Source organism: Zonotrichia leucophrys, chromosome 1 (assembly GCF_028769735.1).
Source record: "Zonotrichia leucophrys gambelii isolate GWCS_2022_RI chromosome 1, RI_Zleu_2.0, whole genome shotgun sequence".
Lineage (NCBI taxonomy): Eukaryota > Metazoa > Chordata > Aves > Passeriformes > Passerellidae > Zonotrichia > Zonotrichia leucophrys.
The window spans coordinates 101,088,268-101,113,672 of NC_088169.1; the positions used below are offsets into that span (position 1 = coordinate 101,088,268).

Below are 25,405 nucleotides of genomic sequence, written 5' to 3' on the forward strand. Positions count from 1 at the left end.
GAGGGTCAGAAGCTTCTCCCTTGCCCTGCTGCCCATGGAGCTGGGGATCAGTCCAGCACATGCTGGATTTTGAGCTGCCAGCAAATGCTGCACATTATGAGCATGCTGCAGTGGGACATGGGATGCACTGCCCAGGCCATTTTGGTGTGGAAGTCCTCACTCTCTGCTTCTGAATCCAAACAATCATCAGGTCAGAATTGAATTTCTCACTCCTTCTGAAAGAAGCTTAAAGCCAGTTAATTCTTAAGGTTTTTTTTCAGCATGCAGGCTTCCCATGACAACTAGACAGTAACTGATTTGTTAGCATTCATCACTAGTGACATGGCTCACAGGCTGACAGCAATGTGTGCCACAGCCTGACATGTACCTGCAGGCTGTGGCTTGTCAAGTCACATCTGGAATTTAACTTAAGCTCCTCTTCCATTTACCCTATAAATGCATTAGCAGAATCAAAGGTGGTTATCTTATTATTTCAGCATGGTATAGCAGAGGCCAGCTCTTTACTAGCACTGGTGTGCTCCTCACCATGTATAAAATCACCTCTAGTGAGCACAGCACCAAGACTGGGGGCAGGAGATAGGATCATGGAATTGTGTAGGTTGGAAAAGCCCTCTAAGACCATTGAGTCCAACTGTTCCCCCGGCACTGTCACTCACTGATACCTGGGAAATGTAATAGATCTTTCCAACAATGTTAAAGTGAATATAAAAACATATCTTTACATATAAAGTGAATATAAAAGCAAATCTTTACTTGAAAGCTTTCAGGTACACAATGTGGTGAAACCTGCACATGGTATATATATTAATTCTACGTTTTTTATAAGGTTAGTTGATTAGTGTGCTTATCATATACTGTCCAATTAAAAGGTTAATTGGTTAGACAATAATTGCTGGGGTCTTGCTCCATTGGAAGCAGTCCAGAGGTTTCTTTTGCCCCACTTCTGTTATCTCTGGTCCAGATTCTGACTGGAAAAGAGAATGTCCTTGTAGCTGGTTCTCTTCTTGAAATAAGACTAAACAGTACTTAGGAATATGTTTATAAGGCTAGCTTATCATTCCTAAACGTAGGGAGGAAAGATAGGAAAAATACTAGAAGCTACAGCTATGCTTTAGCAATCTACAAAGCTACAAATATATCAAATATATAAAAAGTTAAAAATGTTAGGTATCACTCCCCCCTAAACTATATCCCTATCTCAAACATCCAAATGTTTTTGAACCCTCCAAGAATGGCAACTCCGCCAGTCCCCAGGGCAGACTGTACCAGAGCTGGACAACCCTTTTGGGGAAGAAATTCTTCCAATATCCAACCTAAACTTCCCTTGGTGCAACTTGAGGCTGTTTCCCTTGTCCTGTCACTTGTTACCTGGGAGAAGAGACTGACCCCCACCTGGCTCCACTCTCCTTTCAGGCAATCCTGGTGGGCATACAGAGCTCATTTACATCTGTACTCCATTAATATCCATACTTCATTTATATCAATATTTAGATTATAAAGTTTGTTCTATAATATTGAGGTTGAGAGGTTCTGGCTCTCATTCTGCAAACAGCAATTTCCAATTATGACCCTTCCCCTTTTCAGTCATCAGAAGCTGCAATGCACAGGTTCTTGAGTGGGTTGCATTGTACAGCCATGATCATACCTGATGGCTTAGAACAGGCACTAAGGATGGGCATCATGAAAACCTGGAATGCTTTGGGTTAGACAGGGACCTTAAAGCTCATCTAATTTCAGCCCCCTGCCATATGGGCAGGGACACCTTTCACTAGACCAGGTTGCTCCAAGCTCCATCCAATTAAGCCACACTTCCAGGCATGGGGCAGTCACAGCTTCTCTGGGCAACCTGTGCCAGGGCCTTACCATACTCACAAGGATGAATTTCATTCCAATATCCCATCCAACCCTGCCCTCTGTCAATGGGAAGCCACTCCCCCTTGTCCTGTCACTCCAGGCCCTTGTCCAAAGTCCCTCTAGAGGCCTCTTGGAGTCTCTTTAGATACTGGCAGGGGCTTAAGGTCTCCCTGGAGCCTTCTCTTCTGAACAGCCCCACCCCTCTCAGCCTCTCTCCAGCCCCTGGAGCATCTCCATGGCCTCCTGTGTACTTGTTCCAACAGGTTGACATCTTTCTTGATGGTGGATCACCACATCTACTTTCAGACATCTGCAGTGGAAGCCACACAGCCCAGAACAGCCTTTCATCACAGATATGCTCACTCTCTATCACACAAATATCTTCAATGAGCCTGAGTTTTCTCCCAGTTCACCAAGTAGTTTTGATTTTTGTTTGAAGGATCAGCATGGGAGATAACCCACAATCTTCAGTACAGTTCCAGTGAGACAACCTCACTGTGTCTTCCTCAGGCCTCCATGGTAGTGCACTCCCTGGCCACACTATGATCTGAGAACAGACACTGTGAAGCCAGGGAAAAGACACTGATCCAAATATCTGCTCCATGTTCAGAAGAGACATGTCTACACTGTCTTGCTACACTGCTCCTTAAGGCCCTATCAGTGAGCACATCCCATGTAGGAGTGCCACAACAAGCCTATAGATCCTTCTGGACTACCTTAGGATCACAGAATCCCAGAAATTCTAGGTTGGAAGAGACCTCTAAGATCATCGAGTCCAACCCATGTTCTAACACCTCAACTAGATCATGGCACCAACTGCCACATCCAGTCTTTTTTTAAACTCTTCGAGGGATGGTGATTCTACCACCTCCCTGGGTAGATGATTCCAGTATTTGACCACTCTGTCTGTAAAATACTTCCTCCTTAATTCTAGCCTGTATCTCCCTTGGTGCAGCTTGAGACTGTGTCCTCTCATTCTGTCTGTTGTTGGCTGGAGAAAGAGACCGACTCCCAGCTCACCATAGCCACCCTTCAGGAAGTTGAAGAGAGTGATAAGGTCACCCCTGAGTCTCCTTTTCTCCAGGCTGAACAACCCCAGCTCCCTCAGTCGTTCTTCATATAGGGAGATGGAAAAAGCACAGGGCACAAAATGTATCCTGAAATTTCTTCAGCAGCTCTAGGAAGGGCTGCTCAGCATACCTAGCTCCACTACCATCTCTGTTTCAGAACCTGGACCTATACCACTGCCCTCTATGGCTACAGCAAAATGCAAAGCAAGGAAGGTCTGGCTGCAAGAAAAGCCCTATGAGGCCAAGTGTGTGTCCTGGGATATCCAGAATAAATGTGGCCACAGACCACCCACCCAGGCTCTCCCACCTTTGGTCACTAGGTAGGACAGACCCACCCTTAGTATCTGTCTGGCACTGTGCCATCTGTCAAAGACTGTGGAACAGAGGGAGACGCACCACATCCAGTCTTTCTGTTGGGAAAGCCCTAGCACAGGTCACTCATCTGTGCTAAGTTGTTCTGGAAGATCCAGTGCTGGATTCCTCTGGAAACATCCTGCATCTCCAGTACTTGGTGCTACTGTGGTCAACCCAGTCATCAAGAGAACTGCATCAAAGACCTTGAAGAGGAGGTCCCCATGAAAGCAGGAGGTGCAGGATGGAAGATGGCGGGGCAAGTTATGTCCTGCTGTTTTATGGGACCTGTATTGACATCCTCTGGGCTGCTAGAGATGGACATCTACCTACTGAACATCATAGAATCATGGAATCATGGCTTTTAAATCCCTCCAGAGATGGGGACTTCACCACTGCCCTGGGCAGCCACAGGGCTGGACAACTCCTTCAGGCAAGAAATTACATGCTTCAATGAAGCCTTTGATGATCTTGCCCTAGCAGCTGGCTTACTGTGATTCTTGCAATCAGGGTTTCCAGCACCCCACCAGGCAGCTAAGCCTCACAGGTTCTGATATGGCCAAACCACCCTTCTTGGACCCCATTCTCATGGCTATTACCACCAAAGAGATCCCTCTACTTAAATTTTAGCTCATGAGATATACCTTCAGGTCTCTGAATGTGCCTCATTTTAAGGGAAATGATCCCTTGTCCCAGTGTAGGATTTAATCCACAACATTGTGGCCCATGAGCTACAGGTACTGAATTAATCATATGGTAAAACAGGATTTGTCATTTTGTGCATAACTCCATCCATCTGCTTTTTGTGCCCTCAGTGACTACACTGAATGAGCTTCTTCTCAGGCACTCCATCAGATACCACCTCCATGTGCTCTTGGATACTCAGAGAGTCCTTTTTATCCACTGCCTACATGTTCAGCATTCTTCTCTGGGAAGTGACCTTCTATGAGAAGTTGAGCAGAGGACCACAACTGCTGGATGCAAAGTGGTCTGAGAGTGGTGTAGCAGGTGATGGTGGCAGAACTGCTCTGCTCTCTCTGTGAATTACCCTCTGCACCATATTCCCTGTGGTAAGAAACATTTCCATAGCTCTTAGGATGGCTGGGAGACTCAAGTTTAATAATAAGCACTGATATCATCACTTCCTGGCAGAATCTGCTGTGCCCAAAATACTGGCACTAGTCTAATAACAACACATCATACATCCAGCCTTCCTTTCCAATCATCCTTTAATTGCATCTCCTGCTTTTGGGATGTGCTGACCCCTCCAAGCACTTGTCCATCAGCTAGACTCCTGGAATCACAGCTATTAATTGCACCTATCCAATTTGCAGGTAATGGGACATCCAAGCAGATTACCCTGTAGGAAAGGGTAGGGCCCAATGAAAATGCAAAGGAACTGTACTCAGCGATGCAAAGCATGTGAATGTTCCTGGAAAAAAGGAAGGGACTTGCAAAATCAGGTGATTAAAGAGGCTCCAGGAGAGCTGGAGAGAGACTTTGGAAAGGGCCTGGAGTGACAGGACAAGGGGGAATGACTTCAAAGTGACAGAGGCAGGGTTAGATGGGATATTGGGAAGAAATTCTTCCGTGAGAGGGTAGCAAGGCCCTGGCACAGGCTGCCCAGAGAAGCTGTGACTGCCTCATCCCTGGAAGTATTTGAGGCCTGGTTGGATGGGCCTTGGAGCAAACAGGTCTAGTGGAAGGTGTCCCTGCCCATGGCAGGGGGATTGGAATGAGATGAGCTTTAAGGCCCTTCCAAACCCAAACTATCCCATGATGAATGAGTTTCAAATGAGGGATTCTCTGGCCCATGCACTTTTTGTGTTTTGCCTCTTGCTGTGAGGCACTGGGGCAGAACAACACCCCACATCAGATCCTAGAAGGAGTGGGATGCCACTGTCCAGCTGGGCTGTTCCAGCTCCCTCCATAACTCACCTGGGTTCAACAGCCTCAACAAGCTGAGTTTTAATTTGCTGATCAAGTTTTGATTGGATTAGAGGCAGAGCCTATTCATCAGCATGAATATAAATCTAAATTGACCCTGGTGATGACTCAGAGGGCAATGCTGAGCTAGAGCTAGCTGGGCAGTTCGATCGATTGGGGAAAGTGCTTTCTGCTTGTAATGGCTGCACTAACATATTGTTCAATAAATAAATACATAAATACAATACAGGGGGTGGGGAAATCAATGCTGAGATGGTGGGAGGTGACTGGGGCTGCGTCAAGAGAGATGCTATGCCTGGACCACCGCCGGCAGCTGGGGTTGGTGAACCAAGAAGCCTGGTGATCCCCATGACCGTGTGTTATCAGCACAATGCAAACGCCCGGCTGGGCTTTGATCCGCGGCTGCCCTGAGCTCTGGCAGGAGCCACATGTCCTGCCTGGACACAAAGAACATCCTTGCCTGGTTATATCTTAACTGTGTAAAACTCAGCACAGCAGGAGGGCTGGGAGGAACTGTTGCTCAGATGAAGCTAAATGTGGATGTGTGCCTTCCCAGGAGCATGTTTACATCTACCCATGGCACAGAAAGCCAGGCAGCCGCAGCAACCCCTTGTGCTGTGATGTGTTATTATTAACCCAGATGAAAATGACTGACTCCACCAAAAGGAATAAAAGGGGACTATGGAATACAAAAAAAAAGGGGAAAAAATCTTGAAGGTTGGTAATTGTTATATTCTTCAGTTTTCTTTAAGAGTGTGACATGGGTGAATCATGTTTCAGAGGCATGGTGAAGGCACACAAGGGAGTTGAGGAGTGTTAGCAGCCCTGCTCCCTGCCTGGAGCAGGAAGAAAATGTGAAGAGAAGCCATTTCTGTTTGGAGAGGTGCAGGAATCTGCTAAACTAACAGTATCACATTGTGCCTGAGTTGCAAGACATCAGAGGGTGTTCATTCCTGAAAACAGGGATGCTCAGGCCCTGGGGTCTGAGATGGGGGCAGTGCCAAGGCAGAGGTGCGAGTAACAGATGCAGGAACAGCCAAGTGGTCACTGTTCATCAAAAGCACCCAGACAGGGAGTGGCTGAAAGTCAATGCCCCAGTTTGTAGGATCAGGCCCTCCAAATGTTCTGTCACCACAGCTGAAACCCACACCCAACTCCTCAGTTCTCTGACAGGTGAAACATTGGGCCCTATCTTCTTCCAAAGGTACTCAGATATTTCTCCAGCTCCACTGCAGACAGCTCTGAATGACTTGCCGAAAGTGAAAGGAGTGAAGAAACCCCCATGGAACAGATGTATGTACCTAATATAGACAACAAGACTGCACCAGTTCATCATGTCACTGCCTGTAGACAGGGAACAGCTCCAGATCAGTCACCCTTCACCAATCTCAGAACAAACCCACTAGAAAATCACAGTGCATGAGGAATTGTCATTACCAATATAAAACAGCCACAGAGCATCTTCAATGCACATGTGAATGAGGCACAGCTCCCAGCAGTGTACATGGAGACAAGGAACAAATCCTTCCTGACTCCTCTCCCTAAGGAAGGCTGGAGGAGGGTGAGGGATGGGACAAGGCCATACTGACCCAAGCCCTGCTAGTTCTGGTTCCATGGGAGAACCTTTGACCCACAGCTCCTTTGATCTTCACAGAAAGGCAGAGAAGGAAAAGGAGAGCCAACACTCAGGGAGGAGTCACTTGGCATTGGTCATTCCCAGAAGAAAGGAGTTGAGAAGCAAAGGTGAAGAAATGCAAAGAGATGCAGACCTGAAGAGGAAGGCAGAAGAAGAAAGGGTGTGCAGGAAATAAAAGCTGCAAAAAGAAAATGAAGATGAGCAGATGATGTGGGGAAGAGTCAAGGGGAATTTGGAGGCTAAAGCCCCAAGTGAAACAGGAAGGCAAAGCTCAGCATGTCCTGGCAGTGCACTGTCAGAAAGCCATGCTCTGGGCTGATCCCACAGCATGGACAGCAGAGGAGGGGGCAATTCTGACCCTCTGCTCCTCTCAGGTGAGACCCCACATGCAGTGCTGCCTCCATCTCTGGGCCACCCAAAATCAGAAGGATGGAAGCTGCTGGAGTGAGTCCAGAGGGGAACAAAATGATGCTCTGAGGGCTGGAGCACTTCTGTCCAATTAAAACATGGGCATTGCTGCTGCTGCTACTGTGAAAGCCTTGCACAGGCTTGAACTGCACTTGAACTGCATTCTGAGAAAGGAATCCCTGTGAGTGCACCCAGGTGCTTCTCCCCACCATCTGAGCCATGCAGAAAACTCTGGAAGCCCTAAAATCATAGAATCACAGAACCATTTAGGTTGGAGAACCCCTTTGAGATCATTGAGTGCAACTGTTCTTCCACCACTACCAAGGCCACCACTAAACTTTGTCCCCAGGTGCCATTTCCATAGGACGTTTAAATCCCTCCAGGGATGGTGACCCCAACACTGCACTGGGCAGTCTCTTCCAGGGCTTGACAATATTTTCAGGCTTGGAATTTTCCTTAATAGCCAATGGCAAGCTCCCATGGCACAATTTGAGTCTGTTTTCTTTTTCCCCTTGTCCCTTGTTCCCTGGAAGAAGAGAGTGACCCCCACCTGGCTCCACCCACCTCTCAGGGAGTTTTACAGAGTGAGAAGGTCGCTCCTGAGCCTCCTTTTCTCCAGGCTGAGAGCCCCAGGTCCCCCAGCCACCCCTCATCAGACTCATGCTCATACTCCTGCCTTCAGAATTGCTGCCCAGTGGTTGTGCCAATGTGGTTGAATGGGAGCAGAAGCAGGTTCCAGTGTTTTTCACAACTACTCAAACTTATCCCACTGGGACTCAAACTCTCCATGCTGCTGTGTGCCTTAGTCTCCCCTACCACACAAGTAGTTCTCAGCCTCAGAGGAGGCAGAGGAGGCTGAGAAGATGACTTGATATTTCACTGTCACTTTATTTCTGTGGAAATGAGAAAAAACGGAGTAGCTGATAACCAGATATAAAAAAAGGTCACTGTTTTACAGACATACAGCTGAAGTCCTACCTGCTTTGGGGTTTCATTTATGACAGCTTTATTGCTTATTTTAACAAATGCACAAATCCCACAAAGCTCTGAGTATGCATTTAATTAAAGCTTAAATACTAAAAATATGACAATGCTATGGTAATTCCCATAGCAATGGGAATTACAGCAAAAAACCTTCCTTTGCTGCTGTAAACATGGTCACAGCTGATGTATCTTTAGCCCATGACCCAGTTACAACATGTATCATCATGGAGCCAAATAATTTGGACATTGTCTCATGTAAAAATGAAACCCTAAATATCTGTCTCCACTAGATCCACTACTGTATCTTCCCTCCCAGGCAGACACCAGTCTCCTCCTGGAGACCTATCCATGGCAATATTGCTGAATGCTTCTTAATGTCTCCCCACATTTTAGACACAAGACATTTCCAAGAGGAAGAAGATGATCACTGTTTTGCTGTAAAAAGAAAAGATGGACCCCAAACTTGCCTTCCAGCATGCTGGATTTCATCTTGTAGCTGATGGCAACTGACAGAAATCATTAAAGCAGTGCCTCTGGAATTAAATTAAACAGATGGACTGGGGCTGTCTAATTGGAAGAGTGAGGGCTGTGGAAATTGGGAAACATGACAAAGCTAAAGGACAGGTCACAGAAATCTCCAGCGCACAGTGGAGACTGAAAACATCGGTCCTCTCTGAAAAACACCTTTGGAAAGGCGTTGAGGATGAAGGCTTCCATTTTATTAGCTGAAAACACTCATCCCAGTTCCCAGCATGCCAGCCCTTCAAAACCATGCTGAGGAACCTGTGGAGGTATCACTAACCATAAAATAGGAAGTGGTGAGAAAGCTAAGTTAAAATGGAATGACCTTGATCTTTTTGCAGGCAAGCAGTACCTGTAGGTCCTGTTCAGCTGGCTGCACCTCAGCCATCTCTGAGCCAGGGACAGCCCAGCTCACCTCTCCAGAGGTGCTGGCCTGAGGTTTGAAGGACCAAAAGTCATAACAACTTCAAATCCATCACATCAGGTGGATTACACAGGCAATTGGACAAGGGAGGATGGCTTCACATTGCCATCTTTCCTATATTTGATATAACCCTCACCCTTGAGGACAGGGTTAGATTGAATATAGGGATGCAATTCTACCTTGAGAGAGTGGTGAGGCTCAGGCACAGGCTGCCCAGAGAAGCTGTGGCAGCCCCATCCCTGAAAGTGTCCCAGACCAGGTTGGACTGGGCTTGGAGCAGCCTGGTCTAGTGGAAGGTGCTCCTGCTCACAGCAGAAGGATGGAAGTGGATGATCTTCAAGGTTCCTTCCAACCTGTGATTCTGATTCTGAGATCAGCTGCTGTGGCTGGAGAAAGCAGATTTAGAGCAGAACCTTTTACAGAGGGACCACACTATAAACAAAACCACCCTGCATCCTTGTGCCTCTGACTCCTCCCTTCCCCATTACACCCTGGCCACATCATCTAGCTTCAGTTACACAGTTCACTCTGTGGACTAAGTCGATTAGCAAACCATTTGTAAGGAATTTCAAACTCTGTGGGCCATGCTCCCGCTCAATGCCTTTCCCACTCTGCAATGTGAACATTTCAAGTCTAGAAACAGGACTGAGGGCCAAAACCTTGTCTGGCACAATGCCAGAGCTGTTACATAAGGAATAAGCTTGCATTTATGTTTGCCTCCAGAAAGGATAGAATCAGAATCACAAAGGTGGGAAAAGACCTTTAAGATCAAGTCCAACAGTATCTAATTACTCTTCTGCTGTCTGGTGAAAAGTTATACTGAGCTTCAGGTATTCAAGGTCTTCTTAATTTTCACTTTAAGTCAGTATTCATCTAAAATGTGGGAAAAATAAACAGAATTTACCCAACACAGCCAAACCCTTTTTCTTTTGGCCAGGTACACAACAAAGACAGACGTGGCGATGACTCTGCCCTCTCAGAAGGGACCAGCCTGGAGTCCACACTTTTTTTGTCAAGATGTTTTCATTAGCATTTCCACTTGATTTTAGGCCTGATTTTGGGTAATTATTGTCCCATGAACAGCCTTTCTCCCTGTCTCCCCTTAGCCTTTGCAACTCGGGAAGTCCTGTTCTGCTTCACCAGTCACTTGGAATGGTCAACAGTCGTCACACTCTGCTGCTGACCATTGTCCACTGGGAAAGGTGGGAGGCTCCTAAGCCCATCCCTTCATGGGCAGGCAAATAACAGAGCCCGTTGCTGCTCGGACATCAAAGTTAAACAAACATTCACAAGCCCCCACCTCTGGGCCTGTTTTAAGGAGCTCCCTGAGGAGGTCACGACTTTCAGCTTGTCATAGCACACATCAAAGTTTGCACCACACACGAACTCAGCACATGGATTGGGATAGTGTCACCCGAGAGCGGATATTCAGCCTTTGTGCACTGCTTTAATCCTGTGTTTTCCCAAGTAATTAAGCTTTTTTGCTTATGAACTTGTGACTAAGTAAAGCATCCCTGAGAGGTTGTAACATCAAAGCTCATTCTCCCGTCTGTCCCACATTTTCCAAAATTGGATTTCTTTTTCTCTTTTTCTCCTTAAATAAAAAAAAAACCTAATTGAATTTAGTTGTAGACTGAATATATTTAGGAGTGTCTTTAAAAGGTTACAAGAAGCCAGAGTGATCATCATGGGAACTGTGGAGCAAGGGCACAGCATTCAGCCCCAGTGACACCATCCCCAGGGAGAAGATATGGGACAGGAGGGATTTTGGCTGGTGGGGTACCCACCACAACAACATCCCACAGGTATGGGCTCATCCATGGCCAAAACCTGAGAGCTGGTGTGGAATGGCACCATCAGTTCAGCTGTCACATCCATGGGACTGGGGAGCAGCCTGCCCTGATCTTTTACACCACATACTGGGCATAAGGAGAGTGAAAAGCTCCCTTGGGTTAAGCTTCACAATGTATCCCAACTTTATGAGGACCCTCTACAGAGCTCAGTGTGACTTTAGGGAAAGGTTGAAGTGAGTAATCATGATGGGAGATGCACATACCTGGAGTGCCTGCTGATGGCTGCCACCATGAGAGCCGTCCAGCCAAGCTTGTGCCTTGCATTCACATCTGTGCCCTCTTCCAACAACCTGGAAAGGGGACAGATATGGTCAGGAAACAGATATGAAGAGAGCACCTCAGGCATTCTGGAGCTAATGAGGGAAAGCAGAATGTTTTACTGTGCAGGCATCTGCTCCAGCACAGCCCAGAACACCCAACATGAAGTTGATTCAATAGTTCTCAAAGCTGACCAAACTAAAACAAACATTCAGGTGATGGCAATCCCACTCCTTTCAAGGGTGCAATGCCAACATCTTGCTTTCTGTATTGTTTGTACATTTGTTTATTTATTCTGTTCAGTCTAATTTCCAAAGAACCAATCAATAGCAAAACTGATAAACCCAAATACCAATGACATTTGAATCCTTTGGCTGCAAAGCACCCATTAGGCTTCAGAAGCAGCCTAAAGCCCATGTCACCTGCAGACGCTTCACAGTTTTCTCATACAGCATAAGAACAAATAAGACAACCCTTAAATATATTAGAAACCAAACTACCCTCATGTCTCCAAAATTTTCTCAGCTTTTGCAAGATAATGGCAAGGGACAGGTTTTGCAGCAGGTACTTTAGCTCAACCTAAAACATGTGCTGAACCCAGACAGTATGAAATGATAGTTCTCTCTGCACACCATAAGGAAGAAAAGAAGTTCAGAATTGAGACACAAATTTTACAGTGCTCAAATTAAATGAGACAAACTCTAAACCTGCATGTTCAAGTCATAGAATCATAGAATGATTCACAGAAGGGTTTGTGCTAGAAGGCACCTTGAAGGCCATCTTGTTCCATCACTTCTGCCATAGGCATGGACACCTTCCATTAGACCAGGTTGCTCCAAGACCTGTCCAACCTGGCCTTGGACACTTCCAGGGATGGGGCAGCCACAGCTCCTCTGGGCAACCTGTGCCAGGGCCTCAATACCCTCAGTTTGAAGCCATTTCCCCTTGTCCTGCCATTTTCTGTCTGTGTAAAAAGGTCCCTCTACACAACCAAACCCATGATTACAAAACCATTTTTCTTTCAGGAGCAAGGTGCTGCCAGTACCAAGACAGGGAAGCCCTGGGTCAGGCTTTAGAAAGCAGGGTGGACCACACAAGAATCAGCAGTTCTCTGCCCCTTAGTTTATCTTTCTCCCTTTTCACATATTAAGGCTTTTTCATCTTCCTTTCTGGGTGAGGCTGTCCCTGCACAGTGCATCCTCCACACAGGTATAACAGGGAAGAGCTGTCATTAAACTCCCTGCTGGGAGACACACAGGTGAACACAGCAGCCATGTTCCACCTGTGCAAGCACCACACCTGAAGTCCTAAAATTCTGCCCAGAATCCCAGGAAAGGAAGTCAAGATCAGGTGTGAGTGCCTGCGTGCACTGAACAAGTCAGATCAGCTCTTTAAGGACCTGGAGAGGTTCACACCAGAACTTAGACAACCTTTCCAAATCCCTCACCCTTGCTCTGCTCTGGTGGCAATGCTCTCACTGGTTAAGAGTGCTGGGATGGAATGAGTGAAAAGGAGGTAAATGAACCATATTCCTCTTCCTGCAGTTGGGGAAAAAAAAAAAGGAAAGCAGGGATGCTGATCCAGGGAACAACACTCAGAGATACACCCAGGGTGTCTTGCCAACCTTCCTCCACCTCATAGCAAACCTCCACAGTAATTTCACTAGAAACTTTTCCCAAGGAACAAATACACTCATATACAGAGACACCTGGTGTGTTCAACCTGAAAAAGAGAAGGCTCCAGGGAGACCTCAGAGCCTCTGTCAGAGCCTAAAGGGGCTCCAAAAGACCTGGAGAGGACCTGGACAAGGGCCTGGAGTGACAGGACAAGAGGGAATGGCTTCCCATTGACAGAGGGCAGGGTTAGATGGGATATCAGGAAGAAATTCTTGGACGTGAGGGGGGTGAGGCCCTGGCACAAGTTGCCCAAAGAAGCTGTGGCTGTCTTATCCCTGGGAGTGTCCAGCACCAGGTTGGACAGGGCTTCTGGCACCCTGGTCTAGTGGAAGCTGTCCCTGTCCATGGCAGGAGTTGGAACTAGATAGTCTTGAAGCTCCCTCCCAGCCAAACCCCTCAGTGCTATGATATATGGTATGATAATCCTAAAGTTATTTCCAACTAGCAATGCCTGAACTTTGGCTGGTATCTTGAACACAGCTGAACACAGTTCACCCAGTGACTGGACAAACCAGCCAGATAAACATCATGTGTTCCTCTCCAGTTGAACTACTTGCCTTATTTGACAGAGAGTAGGGCTTGAGAGCCAACAGGCAGATGGCTTCAGCCAAGCTCTACCCAGAAGCAGGTTGGTGAACTCTTCTGACTGGAGTGGTGGTCATGGGTCTGGTTGGACAATCTCACCACCCTTTTTTTGACAGGAGTGGCCACTGCTAGTGCTGTGGTTCTGGATGCTCTGAACTGTTCATCACGCACTTGGACAGAAACCTAATAGCTGAAATACTAGAATCATAACTGGCAGCCTCCATTTGTAGCTCCCAACTGTGACTCAGGAGGCTGTGACCACTGTAAATTACCACAGCACCGACCATAGAAGCTTTATGCTCTCTTTACCAGGGTTACAATTTAAAGTTCAATGGTAATGAACTATCTGGCAGTCAACAACAAGACCTTGGTCCAAATAAGTCTGATACTTGAAGAGCAAATTTTCACACAGAATCCACTCCAGATCCAATTTTTATTTCTTTTTTTCTATGTGGTTTAATACTTGAAGAACCACCCAGCAGCATGATGGAGAGCAGGGACGATTCACCTACAACCTTATGGGGGTTTGGATCTACACAGCCCTGCATATGGCTAACACTGGTCAAGCTGCAGCTCCTGCATTATCCAGGGGCCCAGTAAACTCATCTGAGGAGTTGCACAAGAGCAGCCTTGGCCCCCTGCAGGGTGTGGCACAGAATTATGGAATCATTTGGGTTGGAAAAGCCCCTCTGAGACCATTGAGTCCAACCATTCCCCCAGCACTGCCAAGCTCACCACTAACCCATGTCCCCAAGTGCTGCATCCACACATCTATTACATCCCTCCAGGGATGGGGATTCCACCACTGCCCCAGGCAGCCTGTGCCAGGGCTGGACAGCCCTTTCTATGAAGAATTTGTGAAATATCCTTATGCTTTCTCCTTCTCCCAGCACCACATCCCTGCAAGTGAATGCCAAGAGTGTACTGCTAGTTCTGCAGTGCTGAATTCCACTCTCAGACAACAGAATGCTGGAGGAAGAAGTATCCCTGTGCAGCCACACAGCTTTCCATCCTGCTGAGGCGGGGTGTGCCCAGACACACAGGGGAGAGCAGATTGCTATCTGTACAGATCAGCTCCCTTTACAGCTCCCCTTACAGAGGTGTTTGCACTCACAACAGAGATAAGGTAGCCTGACTCAGACCCATGGCTGCTGCTGGTCACACCATCACCTGCTCCAGCTGGAAGGACAGTGCCTGCAGCAGAAATCCACACCACAGCTCCATCTGTGCTGCCATGTGTGCCGTGTCCTCTGCGCAGGCACAGGGAGCTGCTCCCTCAGCTGGAAAACTGCTCGCTAGCTGTCACTGCAGGAACAAACTCCACACCCAGCTCCCCCAGACCCCAAGGAGCCATTCCCACCAGCACCAGAGCTCAGGATGCAATGGCAGACATCTTACTGTCTCCCCTGACTCACCCTAATTACTTCCAAAAATCCTTTCCCAGATATTGCGATGCCCAATCCCCTTCCACTTGTCTCAGAGAGGTGTGGACCAACATGTCCAAGTCATTTCTGAATTTCATTGTATTTACTTGTCCATTTGGAAATCATTTGAAAGCAGGAACATTCACATCACCCCCTTCCTACATTGTGTCACTGTGACAGCCTAATAGCCACAGAAAAGCCAGGAAATAAAGGCATCTTGATGACATGGGAGAGGGAGCCTGAAGAAAGAACCCAGAAGGGGCACAGTAACCCCAAGACCAAAACTGCAGGTGAGAAGGCATCAGCTGTGCCAGGATGGAGGCAAACAGACCCCTTCAGGCTGGGAACTTCTGCCTGGCAATAAAAGCCTTAAAGCCCAACACCAGCCACTGATTAACATCCTCAGTAGAGTTTAATTGCTGTAATTTTGCAAAGTATCAGGCCCATTTGCACTTGACCATGGTGTTTATATGATTTTACATTAAAGGGGCAGAGAGACCATCCTGGTCACCTGCCAGCCACTGGGTTGCTCTGCTGCAAAGAGTCTGTCTTAATTTCACCTGTCCTGAGTTTTAACATTTCATGGGAGGGCTTGGACTGGAAATGACCTTGAAGATCATCCAGTTCCAATCCCACTGTCACAGCCAGGGACACCTTCCCCTAGACCAGTTTGCTCCAAGCCCCATCCAACCTGTCCTTGAACACTTCCAGGGATGGGGTAGCCATGTGAATGGATATTTCTTTCCCAATTTCTTCCCTGCATTATGGCAGTGTGAAGTCAACCCCCTTTTGTTTTCTCATAAATAGGACTTGCAGTGTAACTCTTCAATATATCCCTTTGAGACAAAGGACAGGACATCAGCCCTTATTTCAAATAAAAAGATGATGTTTTACACTGAAAGATGAGAGATTTACGTTAGACATTGGGAAGAAGTTCTTCCCTGTGAAGTTGGTGAGGCCCTGGCACAGGTTGCCCAGAACAGCTGTGGCTGCCCCATCCCTGGGAAGTGTCCAAGGTCAGTCTGGATGGGGCTTTGAGCAACCTGGTTTAGTGGGAGGTGTCCTTGTCCATGGCAAAGGGTTGGGACTAGATGATCTTTAAGGTCCCTTCCAACCAAAGCCATTCTATCATCCTGTGATTTTAGAATTCTCAAGACACTCTGGAGTACTGAAAGGCTTTTTTCTCTACAGACACACCGGAAGGACATACTGAATAATGAATTATCTTCATTCTTTAAAAAAAAATAATGAAAGAGATTTTAGTCTGGCAGCCAAACCTGTTTAATCATCGTGCATCCAACAGGAAGGATGCTGGAGCCTCTCCTGTGGGATTAGGTTACAGGCTTGGAGCAAAGGTATTAGGATCAGTCAAGTAGTTTTCCATTCAGGAATCTAGATCATCATAAGCATCTGGAATGCCACATCACTGAGCCCAGTGAGGGAATTACTTGTATCATACCATCTACCATAATATGCATTGACATTTCATTTAGGAGCTGGATTGCCTTTTTTTTTTTTTTTGGTTAAATCATTGCAAGATGCTCAGCAACTTAACAGATTTTCAGACAACTGAACTTTATGTTCAGGGTCTTCAGGCCCACCATTTATTTTTTCTCCGCCTGATTTAATGATATGACAATCAATAAAGCCAAGACCACTGCTCAGATCCCAGACAGCCAAATGTATTTACCAGCAGGAGTATTTTATTTTAATTAAATAAAATCCTCTGATCAATGTTTAGGATGTTTATCCACATTTTAACCAAGTAAGATCCAGGACACTCCCCTCCTAAGGAGTTTCTCACATGGATACAGCTCTATTAGCGCCATTTCCAGTGTTTCTCAAATGACAAACTGTTCTTTGACTGCAGTGGTGGCACCAAGATGTCCCTTCCCCTGGCAGGAGTTGGACTGGATGACCTTTAAATGTCTCTTCTGACATGAACTCTTCTGGGATGCTGCAATTCAAGACCCGGTCAGGGGAAGAGCCCCGAACCAGAGCTGGTGCTGTTTCTGACACTGGGGAAGTGCTTATATTTAAGGGATTTCAATTTTTTTCTTTTTGTAATGGTTTTAGGGCAGAAAGCTGACAGATGGCAGGGTTAGATTTAATATTAGGGAGAATTTTTCCCTAGGAGGGTGGTAAGGCCCTGGCACAGGCTGCCCAGGGAAGCCATGTCTGCCTCATCCCTTTAAGTGTTCAAGGACAAGCTGGATGGCGCTTGAAGCAACCTGGTCTGGTGGAAAGTCTCCCTGCCCATGGCAGAGGGTTGGAACTGGGTGAGCTTTAAGGTCGTTTCCAACCCAAATCACTCTGTGATTCCCTGACTCTATGAACATCCCTGTCTGCTGTGGAATTTGCTGAAGGAATCTGGGCAGAGCAGCACCTACTGCTTTGTGCATATGGCCTATTTTAGCCAAGCCAGCAGCTCCCAAGCTTTAGCACTTTGATCCCCGCAGAAGAGATAAAGAGTGCACATCGCAGCGATGAGCCTTCTCCCCCCACTGCCCCCGGACAGATGTGCCTTCTATTCACCCGTCACTGGGGTTCTGGGTGACTGACTCGCTGACACTGCTGAGCCCAGAGGGCATGTTTGAGTTTGTGCTCAGTGCTGGGAGCATGCCCAGCACTCCATCCTGACAGGTGGAGGAAGAGGAAGCTGGAAACTTGAACTTTTGCAACAACAATAGCTTCTGTTTCTGTCAGCCTCTTAGACATTTCCCCCAGCCCTGTCCCAATATGTCACTGTTTAACTGCAGAGTGTGGGACACCCTCAGATGTGCTCAGCCTCTTGGGAACTGCTCTCTGCTTTGCAGAAGAAGGGGGGAAGAAAAACATCCCAACTGAACAATATCTTGGAACATGAAAGCACAATCCCTGCTAGATTTTCCTGCCAGGGAAAGGATCTGCTTGGACAGGAGGACACAGCGAGCTGCTTGAAACCCTTTAATGTGGCTGCTGTATTCTTGGAGAGAGCTCATTGCTGTTTCTCACCCCTCACCACCTTTGCAGGGCCAGAAACACACCATGGTGCTCTGTGAAAACATATGGAGCAGCACATTGTGGGGAAGGAAAGGGGAAGGGAGGGAGAAACAGCATTTCTGTGCGGCTCTCAAGGCAGGAAAGCTGCTCCCAGGACACAGGGGATCCTGGAGGAATCCTGGTAAGCCTAGCCCTGACAGCACAAACAGGCCAGGGGCCAAGGAGAAACTCCTGGAAATAAATTCTCAAAATCAAAGAGAAGCTCTTATAAATCCAAGTTTGAGGAGGTGAAGCCAACTCCAAGAGGAGAGCAGGTCTGGGGGCACAGAGGGTGGGCAAAACCACCATGGGTGAAGCACATGGAGTGGGAAAAGTCAAAGAGGTACAACCCAAGCATGAAAAGGCCAATACAGACATGTGAGTAGCTGTAGCTGCCCTGTGCCTCTAAGTGTTCAAAACCAGGTTGGACAGGGCTTGGAGCAACTTGGATTAGTGGAAGATGTCTCTGTCCATGGCAGGGGACTGGAACTGGATGAGCTCAAAATCCCCTCCAACCCAAATCCTTCTGTGATTTGACAGCTGGCATCACCAGGTTTGGAAGGGCATGTGAAACCTTACATGGAACAGTCCCAATTCAGTCACCCCAATGCAACAGCTGAGCTGTGTGCCAGAAAAATACCCTACCAGCCTTCAGCCTGCTCTGGCAGAGCCAGCAGTGTAAGTGGGAAATGAGCCACCACTCTTTGCAGAGGAATTTGAGCACAATACACTAATTTCTGACAATCCATTGCTACAGGAGGTGGCATGTGTTACCTGCTTGACTTACTCTGTGCAGGTCTGAACTCACGTGTCAGACTCCCTCACCTACACCAACATTCACATTTATGTGCTGTGTAAGCAACATGCTTTTCACCTGCTACATCACATCTTCCAAGGTGTCCCTTAACTCCTGGGCTGTGAGGAAACTGGAATAATTGCTCCCTTGGTTGTACAGGCCATCCATGCTGGTGGACTGCTGCTCCTCCAAACCCAGAGCTGCTCAGGAGGCTTTCCTGCACTCAGCCCTGCTGATAAACATCTCCACTAACTGGAATTAACCCTGTGATGGTTCCCAGGTGTATTCCAGACATACAGAAGCTCCCACGCATCCAGGTGTGTTGGTGTCTGCTTCCAGAGAGAGGGATCTGGGATTTATGGGCTTCAAAGCTGTTTTGGACAGAAGAATGAGATCTCCTGTTGGTTTGGCACAGAGTGCCAAGACACTGCTCTGTGACTCAGTGTACAAATTCAAACAATCCTGGGAGGGCAAAATACACCAAGAAACAGATCAAAAAGGGCAGTCTTCCAGCTATCTAGAACAGGAAAGCACAGCACACATACATCTCACTCAATACTTCATTGACAACATGAAGAAATCTGGGCTGTTGTATGTGCTCTGAATTCCAGCAGCCACAGGCCAGTTCAAACTCAATAATCAGTAACAAAACTTTCACTGAAACACAGTCCTGGAAAATCTGGTCATTTAGGAGAAAAGCCTAAACGGGACATTTACATGATAAACATATTTTTATCCTAAAAAACCTAGGTGTCTGTAACTCAGATACACACAGACATATGCAGGCTCAACATCTTATATAAGCACGGAGCAACAGAAATAAATATAATTATAAATCATATCCCAATCCTGTTTCCAACCTGCTGCCACTATCCCTGCTGAAGATGTGTCACAGCTGTTCAGGACTGAGATAAGGTACATGATGGCCAGTGGCCAGGAGCCAATGACATGACTCTTCTGCTCACCCTACAAAGCATTCAGGCAATTCAGGCATCCCTCGAGCCTCAGTCATGACACTCACAACTATTCTGTGAGAGAAGATGCTCCAACAGGTACAACATGGTTCCCATAAAGGCCCACCTCCTCCACACAGTGTCTTTTAATGATCTGATGTTCCAGGTAAACAAAGCCTGACACACTGCAGAGGGATTTTTTACCCAGTCTCTGAATTCTTGTAACGAACACTTGAGCCAGGAAGCAAACAAAATACTGGGGGACTGTACCCCTAGTCCAGCCCCCAAACTGGAGAGAACTGAAAGGGTTACAGCTGGGAGAGACCTGAAAGCTCATCTTGTTTCCACTCCCTCCCATGGGCAGGAACACCTCCCACTGCCCTGTCCACCCTGGCCTTGAACACTTCCAGGGACAGGGATGGGGGAAATTTTGCTCAATGAGCTGTGCTGCTTACAAACAAGGGAGAAGAGACAAGCACAGTCTGGAGGAGGCAGAACTGCCATGAGTCAGAGCCAAGATGAGTGGTGCTGCTTGAAAATTGAGAGATCACTGTTTGGGGCAATCAAGCCTGACTTAGCTGTTTCTGCATCTCCTCCAACTAAAAAATCAGCTTGGAGAGAGCAGACTGAGCTGAAGCAAGTGGAGCTTCCTGCCCCACTGCCACATCTGTGTGGATCCCTGGGAGAGCAGGAGAGCACCTGGTCAGCTCCAGATCTCATTACCAGACAGATCTGAGTGGCTGCCTGCTGTTAGGAATGAGGCTGATAACAGCCATCTGACACATGCCCTGTGTCTCCATGAGTCACAGCTGCACAGGGCTGAGGAAAACACTGCTCCATCATGCTTATCTGCTGGGGAAACTGCTGAAAGCCTGTGCTCTTGGGGTGGCTTACTAAGAAACAAAGCTGGAACACAAGGAATCAATATTAGTACTGAATATCAACACAAGTGGGAGTAAGGTGGGCATTTTTTATGCCTTTGCCTCTTGCTTTCCCTCCAAATGCACAGAACAACTGAGGCTGAGGGAAATTAAACTATCTACATCAATTAGGTATTATATTTTGTGCTGGCTAACAGCATAAAGGGCTTGGTGGGAAGAGCTGGTTTGCCACATGCTCCAAAGGGGATGCTCTCAGAAATTAGCACGTTCTTTCAGCTCAATGAAGAATTCAGCCTGGTTCCCTGCATTCAACAAGTGGTTAGAGATGAGAAAACCTGGCTGGAAGCTCAGAGGAGCCAGAGATGGTAGAGGCAAGTCTACAGCAAAGGGGCTGGATTCAGCCTGTGGATAGGCATTCTTCCCACAGCAATATAAATGTGTATTCCAGTGAGGTCTGTTTGCTATGCCTGAAAGGCCTGTTCCTTTTCAGAGATAAAAATCACTGCTGGGAATAAACACAGAATCATAGAATGGTTTGGGTTGGGAGAAACCTGAAAGTTCAGCTAGTTCTAACCCCCTCTGCCATGGGAAGGGACACCTTCCACTTGACCTGGTTGCTCCAAGACCCATCCAACCTGGCCCTGATCACTTCCAGGGATGGGGCAGCCACAGCTTCTCTGGCCAGCCTGTGCCAGGGACTCACAATCCTCACAGGGAAGAATTTCTTCCCAATATCCCATCTAACTCTGCCCTCCATCAGTTTGAAGCCATCCTCCCTTGCCCTGTCACTCCATGCCCTTGGAGTCCCTCTTCACCTGTCACGGAGCCCTTTAGGCACTGGCAGGGGCTTCCAGCTCCCCCAGGCGCCTGAAACGCCCCAGCTCTCCCAGCCTGTCTCCAGAATAGAGGGGCTCCAGCCCTTGGAGCATCTCTATGGCCTCCTCTGGGCTCACTCCAGCAGCTCCACAGCCTTTTCATGATGAGGGCCCCAGAGCCAGAACAAGGTGGGATCCTATGATCTTCTTGGTACCTCCCACCCTCTCTCACACAGTCTTTAGACTAACACTGTATTTCCTAGTAACTGTATGCTGGTGTTTTCATGTGCAGAGGGCCATGACCAGCTGTCAGCTGAAGGCACTTGGAAAAGATCAGCATCCCCCTTCAAACAAGCTTGAAGCTGGATAAGAAACACCATCCCAGGGGACAGTGCAGGCAGGGGACAGCAGTGTGGCAGGACAGGTAATGTTCCATGGATGGCTGCCCAGCTGGATTGTCACACTCCTACCCTGTCAAAGCTCAGTCTGGACTTTACCCCCTGAAGGTGGAGAGAGCATTGAAGGCAAGACTGTGCCTCCTCTGTCAGCTCTGCAGCAGGTCTGGCAATCTTGGGCTGTGGAAGTTTGTTGTAAAGAGATTCATGGAATCAGACAGTGGTTGGGGTGGGAAGCACCTTTTGGAGATCACTGTGTCCAACCTTCTCCTTAAGCAGGTTCACCCAGAGCAGGCTGCAAAGGATTGTGTCCAAGTGGGATTTGAATATCCCCGAGGAAGAAGATTCCACAGGCTCTCTGGGCAGGCTGTTCCAGTGCTCTGCCACACTCACTGTACAAAGTTCTTTCTCATATTGAGATGGAACTTCCTGTGCACCAGTTTCTCCTGGTGCCTCTTGCCCCATTGCTGGGCCCTATGAAGCAGAACTGATCAATCCCCTGACAACCTCCCTGCAGACACTGACAGACAAAGCTGAGTTCCCCTCTCAAGTTGTCTCTTCTTGAACGGCCCCATCTCCCTCAGCCTTTCCTTGTAAGAGGGATGCTCCAGTCCCTTCATCATGTTTGAGGCTGAAACTGCCTGCAGCAGGGCAAGTCATGATTTTTACCATTCATGTTTCTCACACAAGCAAAAAGCAGAGTTAGGCACAGCTTCAAACAGTGGGAGGGCTGCCAGCCCCACAGGGAGCAGGATGGGAAGGAGGGTCCATGAGAGCCTTTGCAGAGGATCTGGACAGGCTGGCTCCATGGGTTGAGGCCACTCTATGAGGTTCAATAAGGCCAAGTGCTGGGTCCTGCTCCTGGGTCACCACAACCCTGTGCAGAGATACAAGCTGAGAGCAGAGTGGCTGAAAAGGGCACAGCGGGAAAGGCCCTGGGGGTGCTGGCTGACAGTGGCTGAACATAAGCCAGGTGTGGCAAGAATGCAAATGGTACTCTAACTTGCATCAGCTACAGTGGCCAGAAAGCCCAAGGCAGATCTTGCACTGGGCAAGGTACTTCAAATCCTGTGTGCAGTGCGAGGCTCCTCATGAGCAGAAGGACTTTGAGGTGCTGGAGTGGGTCCAGAGAAGGACAGTGAAGCTGCTCAAGGCTCTGGACCAAAGGGGCTCATGAGGAGTGGCTGAGGGATTTGGGAGGACAGCCTGGAGAAAAGGAGGCTCAGAGGGACCTTCTCACTCTGTACAGCTCTGTGGAAGGAGGGTGTAGCCAGGTGGGGGTCAGGATATTCTCACAGGTAACAAATGACTGTATTGGAGGGAAAAACAACCTCAAGTTGTGCTGTGGGAGGTTTGGGTTGGATGTTTGGGAAAATTTCTTTATGGAAAAGGTCATCAACCATGGCACAGGCTGCTCAGAGCAGTGGTGGAGTCCTCATCCCTGGAGGGATTGAACAGACATGCAGATGTGGCACTTGGGGACACAGTTTAGTGGTGGGCTTGGCAGTGCTGGGGGAATGGTTGGACACAATGATCTCAGAGGGCTTTTCCAACCCCAGTGATTCTGTGATTCTGTGACAGAGCACAGAAACAAAGGGAGAAGCTGCAGACGTGCAGCCCAGCAGGATGGTGTACAGCCACCAGCCCTGCCCTGAGCAGCTGGAGCACAGAGCATCCCTCTTGCTGATCTGCCTGACCAGGCTCACAAATCACCCAGACATCCCTGAACAGCAGCTTCCTGCAATTACAAGCTGCAGAACACATGTGCCAATTAGCTGCACACCAATATCCTCTTTGGCCCTTGATCTAGGCCAGATCTCAGCCCTGGGGTGCAAGAGAGCCAGGTGCTTCATCCAAGATCCTGGAAACTGGATGGAACATCCCCTGGCTGCAGGCCAAGAGGGCTCTCCTCTTCCTGTCCTCTTCTGCACCCATCCTCTGCTTCTACACAGGGATGGCAGCTCCTACCTCCCCAGGTGCCTGTGCTGGGTGGGAGATCTCAGCCACAGACAGGAACACACGTGTGGCGTACACAGGAGAGCAGCAATGGCTCCTGTGTAATGTCTCCATCCTACACAAGCTGCCAGACTGCCAAAAGGTCTGAATTCTATCCTGGCTGAGGGCAGCACTTGGGAGACCTCTGGCATTATGAGACAGACCAGGTAGGAGTGCCAGGATCTGCTCAAGAAGCAGCTCCAAGGTTCTCACACTTCTCTTCCCACTTTAGGGCAGACTTGTTTTCCTCCCACAATGCCAGAGCTTGTCCCCAGCACTGGGTGGAGCCATCACTGGAGCATGTCAGTGGCATGGCCCTGCTGCTCACAAACCATCCTGAGAACCTCTGAGTCCCTCCCTGGAGGTTTGGCTGCAGAAAGAACGTGCCTCCTGGGGACTACACAGGAGAGGAACTCACACAGCTCACATGCTGAGCCTGTGACAAACTGGCCCTTTGCTACCCCCTCAGGGAATGTAATGCTGCCAGATGCACTGAAAGGTGCCATGGCACCGCCCCAGTGAGGCAGGCACACCCAACTGGGACAAAAAGCCTGCTGCCATGGGACAGGAGCTCTGAAGATGCTCCCCTCCCTAACAGCTATGTCTTTGGTCACCCAACCACTCACTTCCTTGACTTCCTTGGCTGGGTGGAGCTCTCTCCTCTGCTCCCTGTGGGACAAAAGGCCCCTGGAGAACTGCTGGCTCAGGCTGAGGAACCCACAAGGGCAGTTTGTTCAGAGGCAGACCCCAAGAGATGAGCTTCTGCAGTGTGTACACCCACATCTGCACAGTATGGCCTCACAGTGTCCTTTCTCAGCACAGGGATCTGCAACCCACCTCCTACCCAACAGGTAAGGGTGCTCCCCATCTCTCCCCATCTGGATCTGAGAGGGTGAGGGGAGCATCCCATGGGTGCTGGGAGCAGCCAGCCCCTTCCTCCCCCATGTGCTGACAGGGTTTTTCTGCCCTCCCAGCCCTTGGGACACTGCTCTCATGTCTCAGAACCCTGCTCACCTCTTGACTTCTGAAACGTTGTTAATCCTTGCAGCTTCCAGAAGAGCATCCTCTGAAATGCAGACAGAAGGGAGGAGGGAGTTAGCATGGAGAACACACATGGACACCCCAACCTGGAATGTGCAGGGGCTGCTGCTGCTGCTCAGAGCTCTCATTGAGCACCTCAGTGAGCAAGAGCCCATTCCTGTGAGCAGGGTATCTAAAAACTCCTCGCTGCCTTGGTGACTGACTGCAAGCCCCCACCACACACCCTGAGAACAGCAGCAGGCACCCCAGGGCAGTGGGCACTGTCACCCCACGGTGTCAGCCTCAGCTAGAGGTTCCCAGACACCACAGAAGTGTTCCTACACAGAGTCAGAATGACACCCCCTGGCTAGAGAAGGGAAGAGCAGCACCCAGCTCTGGGAGATGCGATAAGGATGGGTTGGGTTGGGAGGGACCTAAAAGCTTATCTCATTCCACCTCTGCCATGAGAAGGGACTCTTTCCACCAGACCACGCTGCTCCCAGCCTTGTCCATGAACACTTCCAAGGGATAGGGCAG

At 48.4% G+C, this 25,405-nt stretch overlaps 1 protein-coding gene across 1 annotated transcript in view; it reads right to left on the reverse strand.

The window, feature by feature from the left end:
• Positions 1 to 25,405, reverse strand: part of CLPB (ClpB family mitochondrial disaggregase) — a 74,280-nt gene that overhangs the window by 47,762 nt on the left and 1,113 nt on the right. Inside the window, exons 2-3 of the mRNA XM_064726004.1 lie at positions 24,863 to 24,914; positions 11,253 to 11,339 (exon numbers count right to left, since the gene is read on the reverse strand). Of these exons, the coding sequence (XP_064582074.1) occupies positions 11,253 to 11,339; positions 24,863 to 24,914 (139 nt within the window). The remainder of the gene's footprint in view (positions 1 to 11,252; positions 11,340 to 24,862; positions 24,915 to 25,405) is intronic.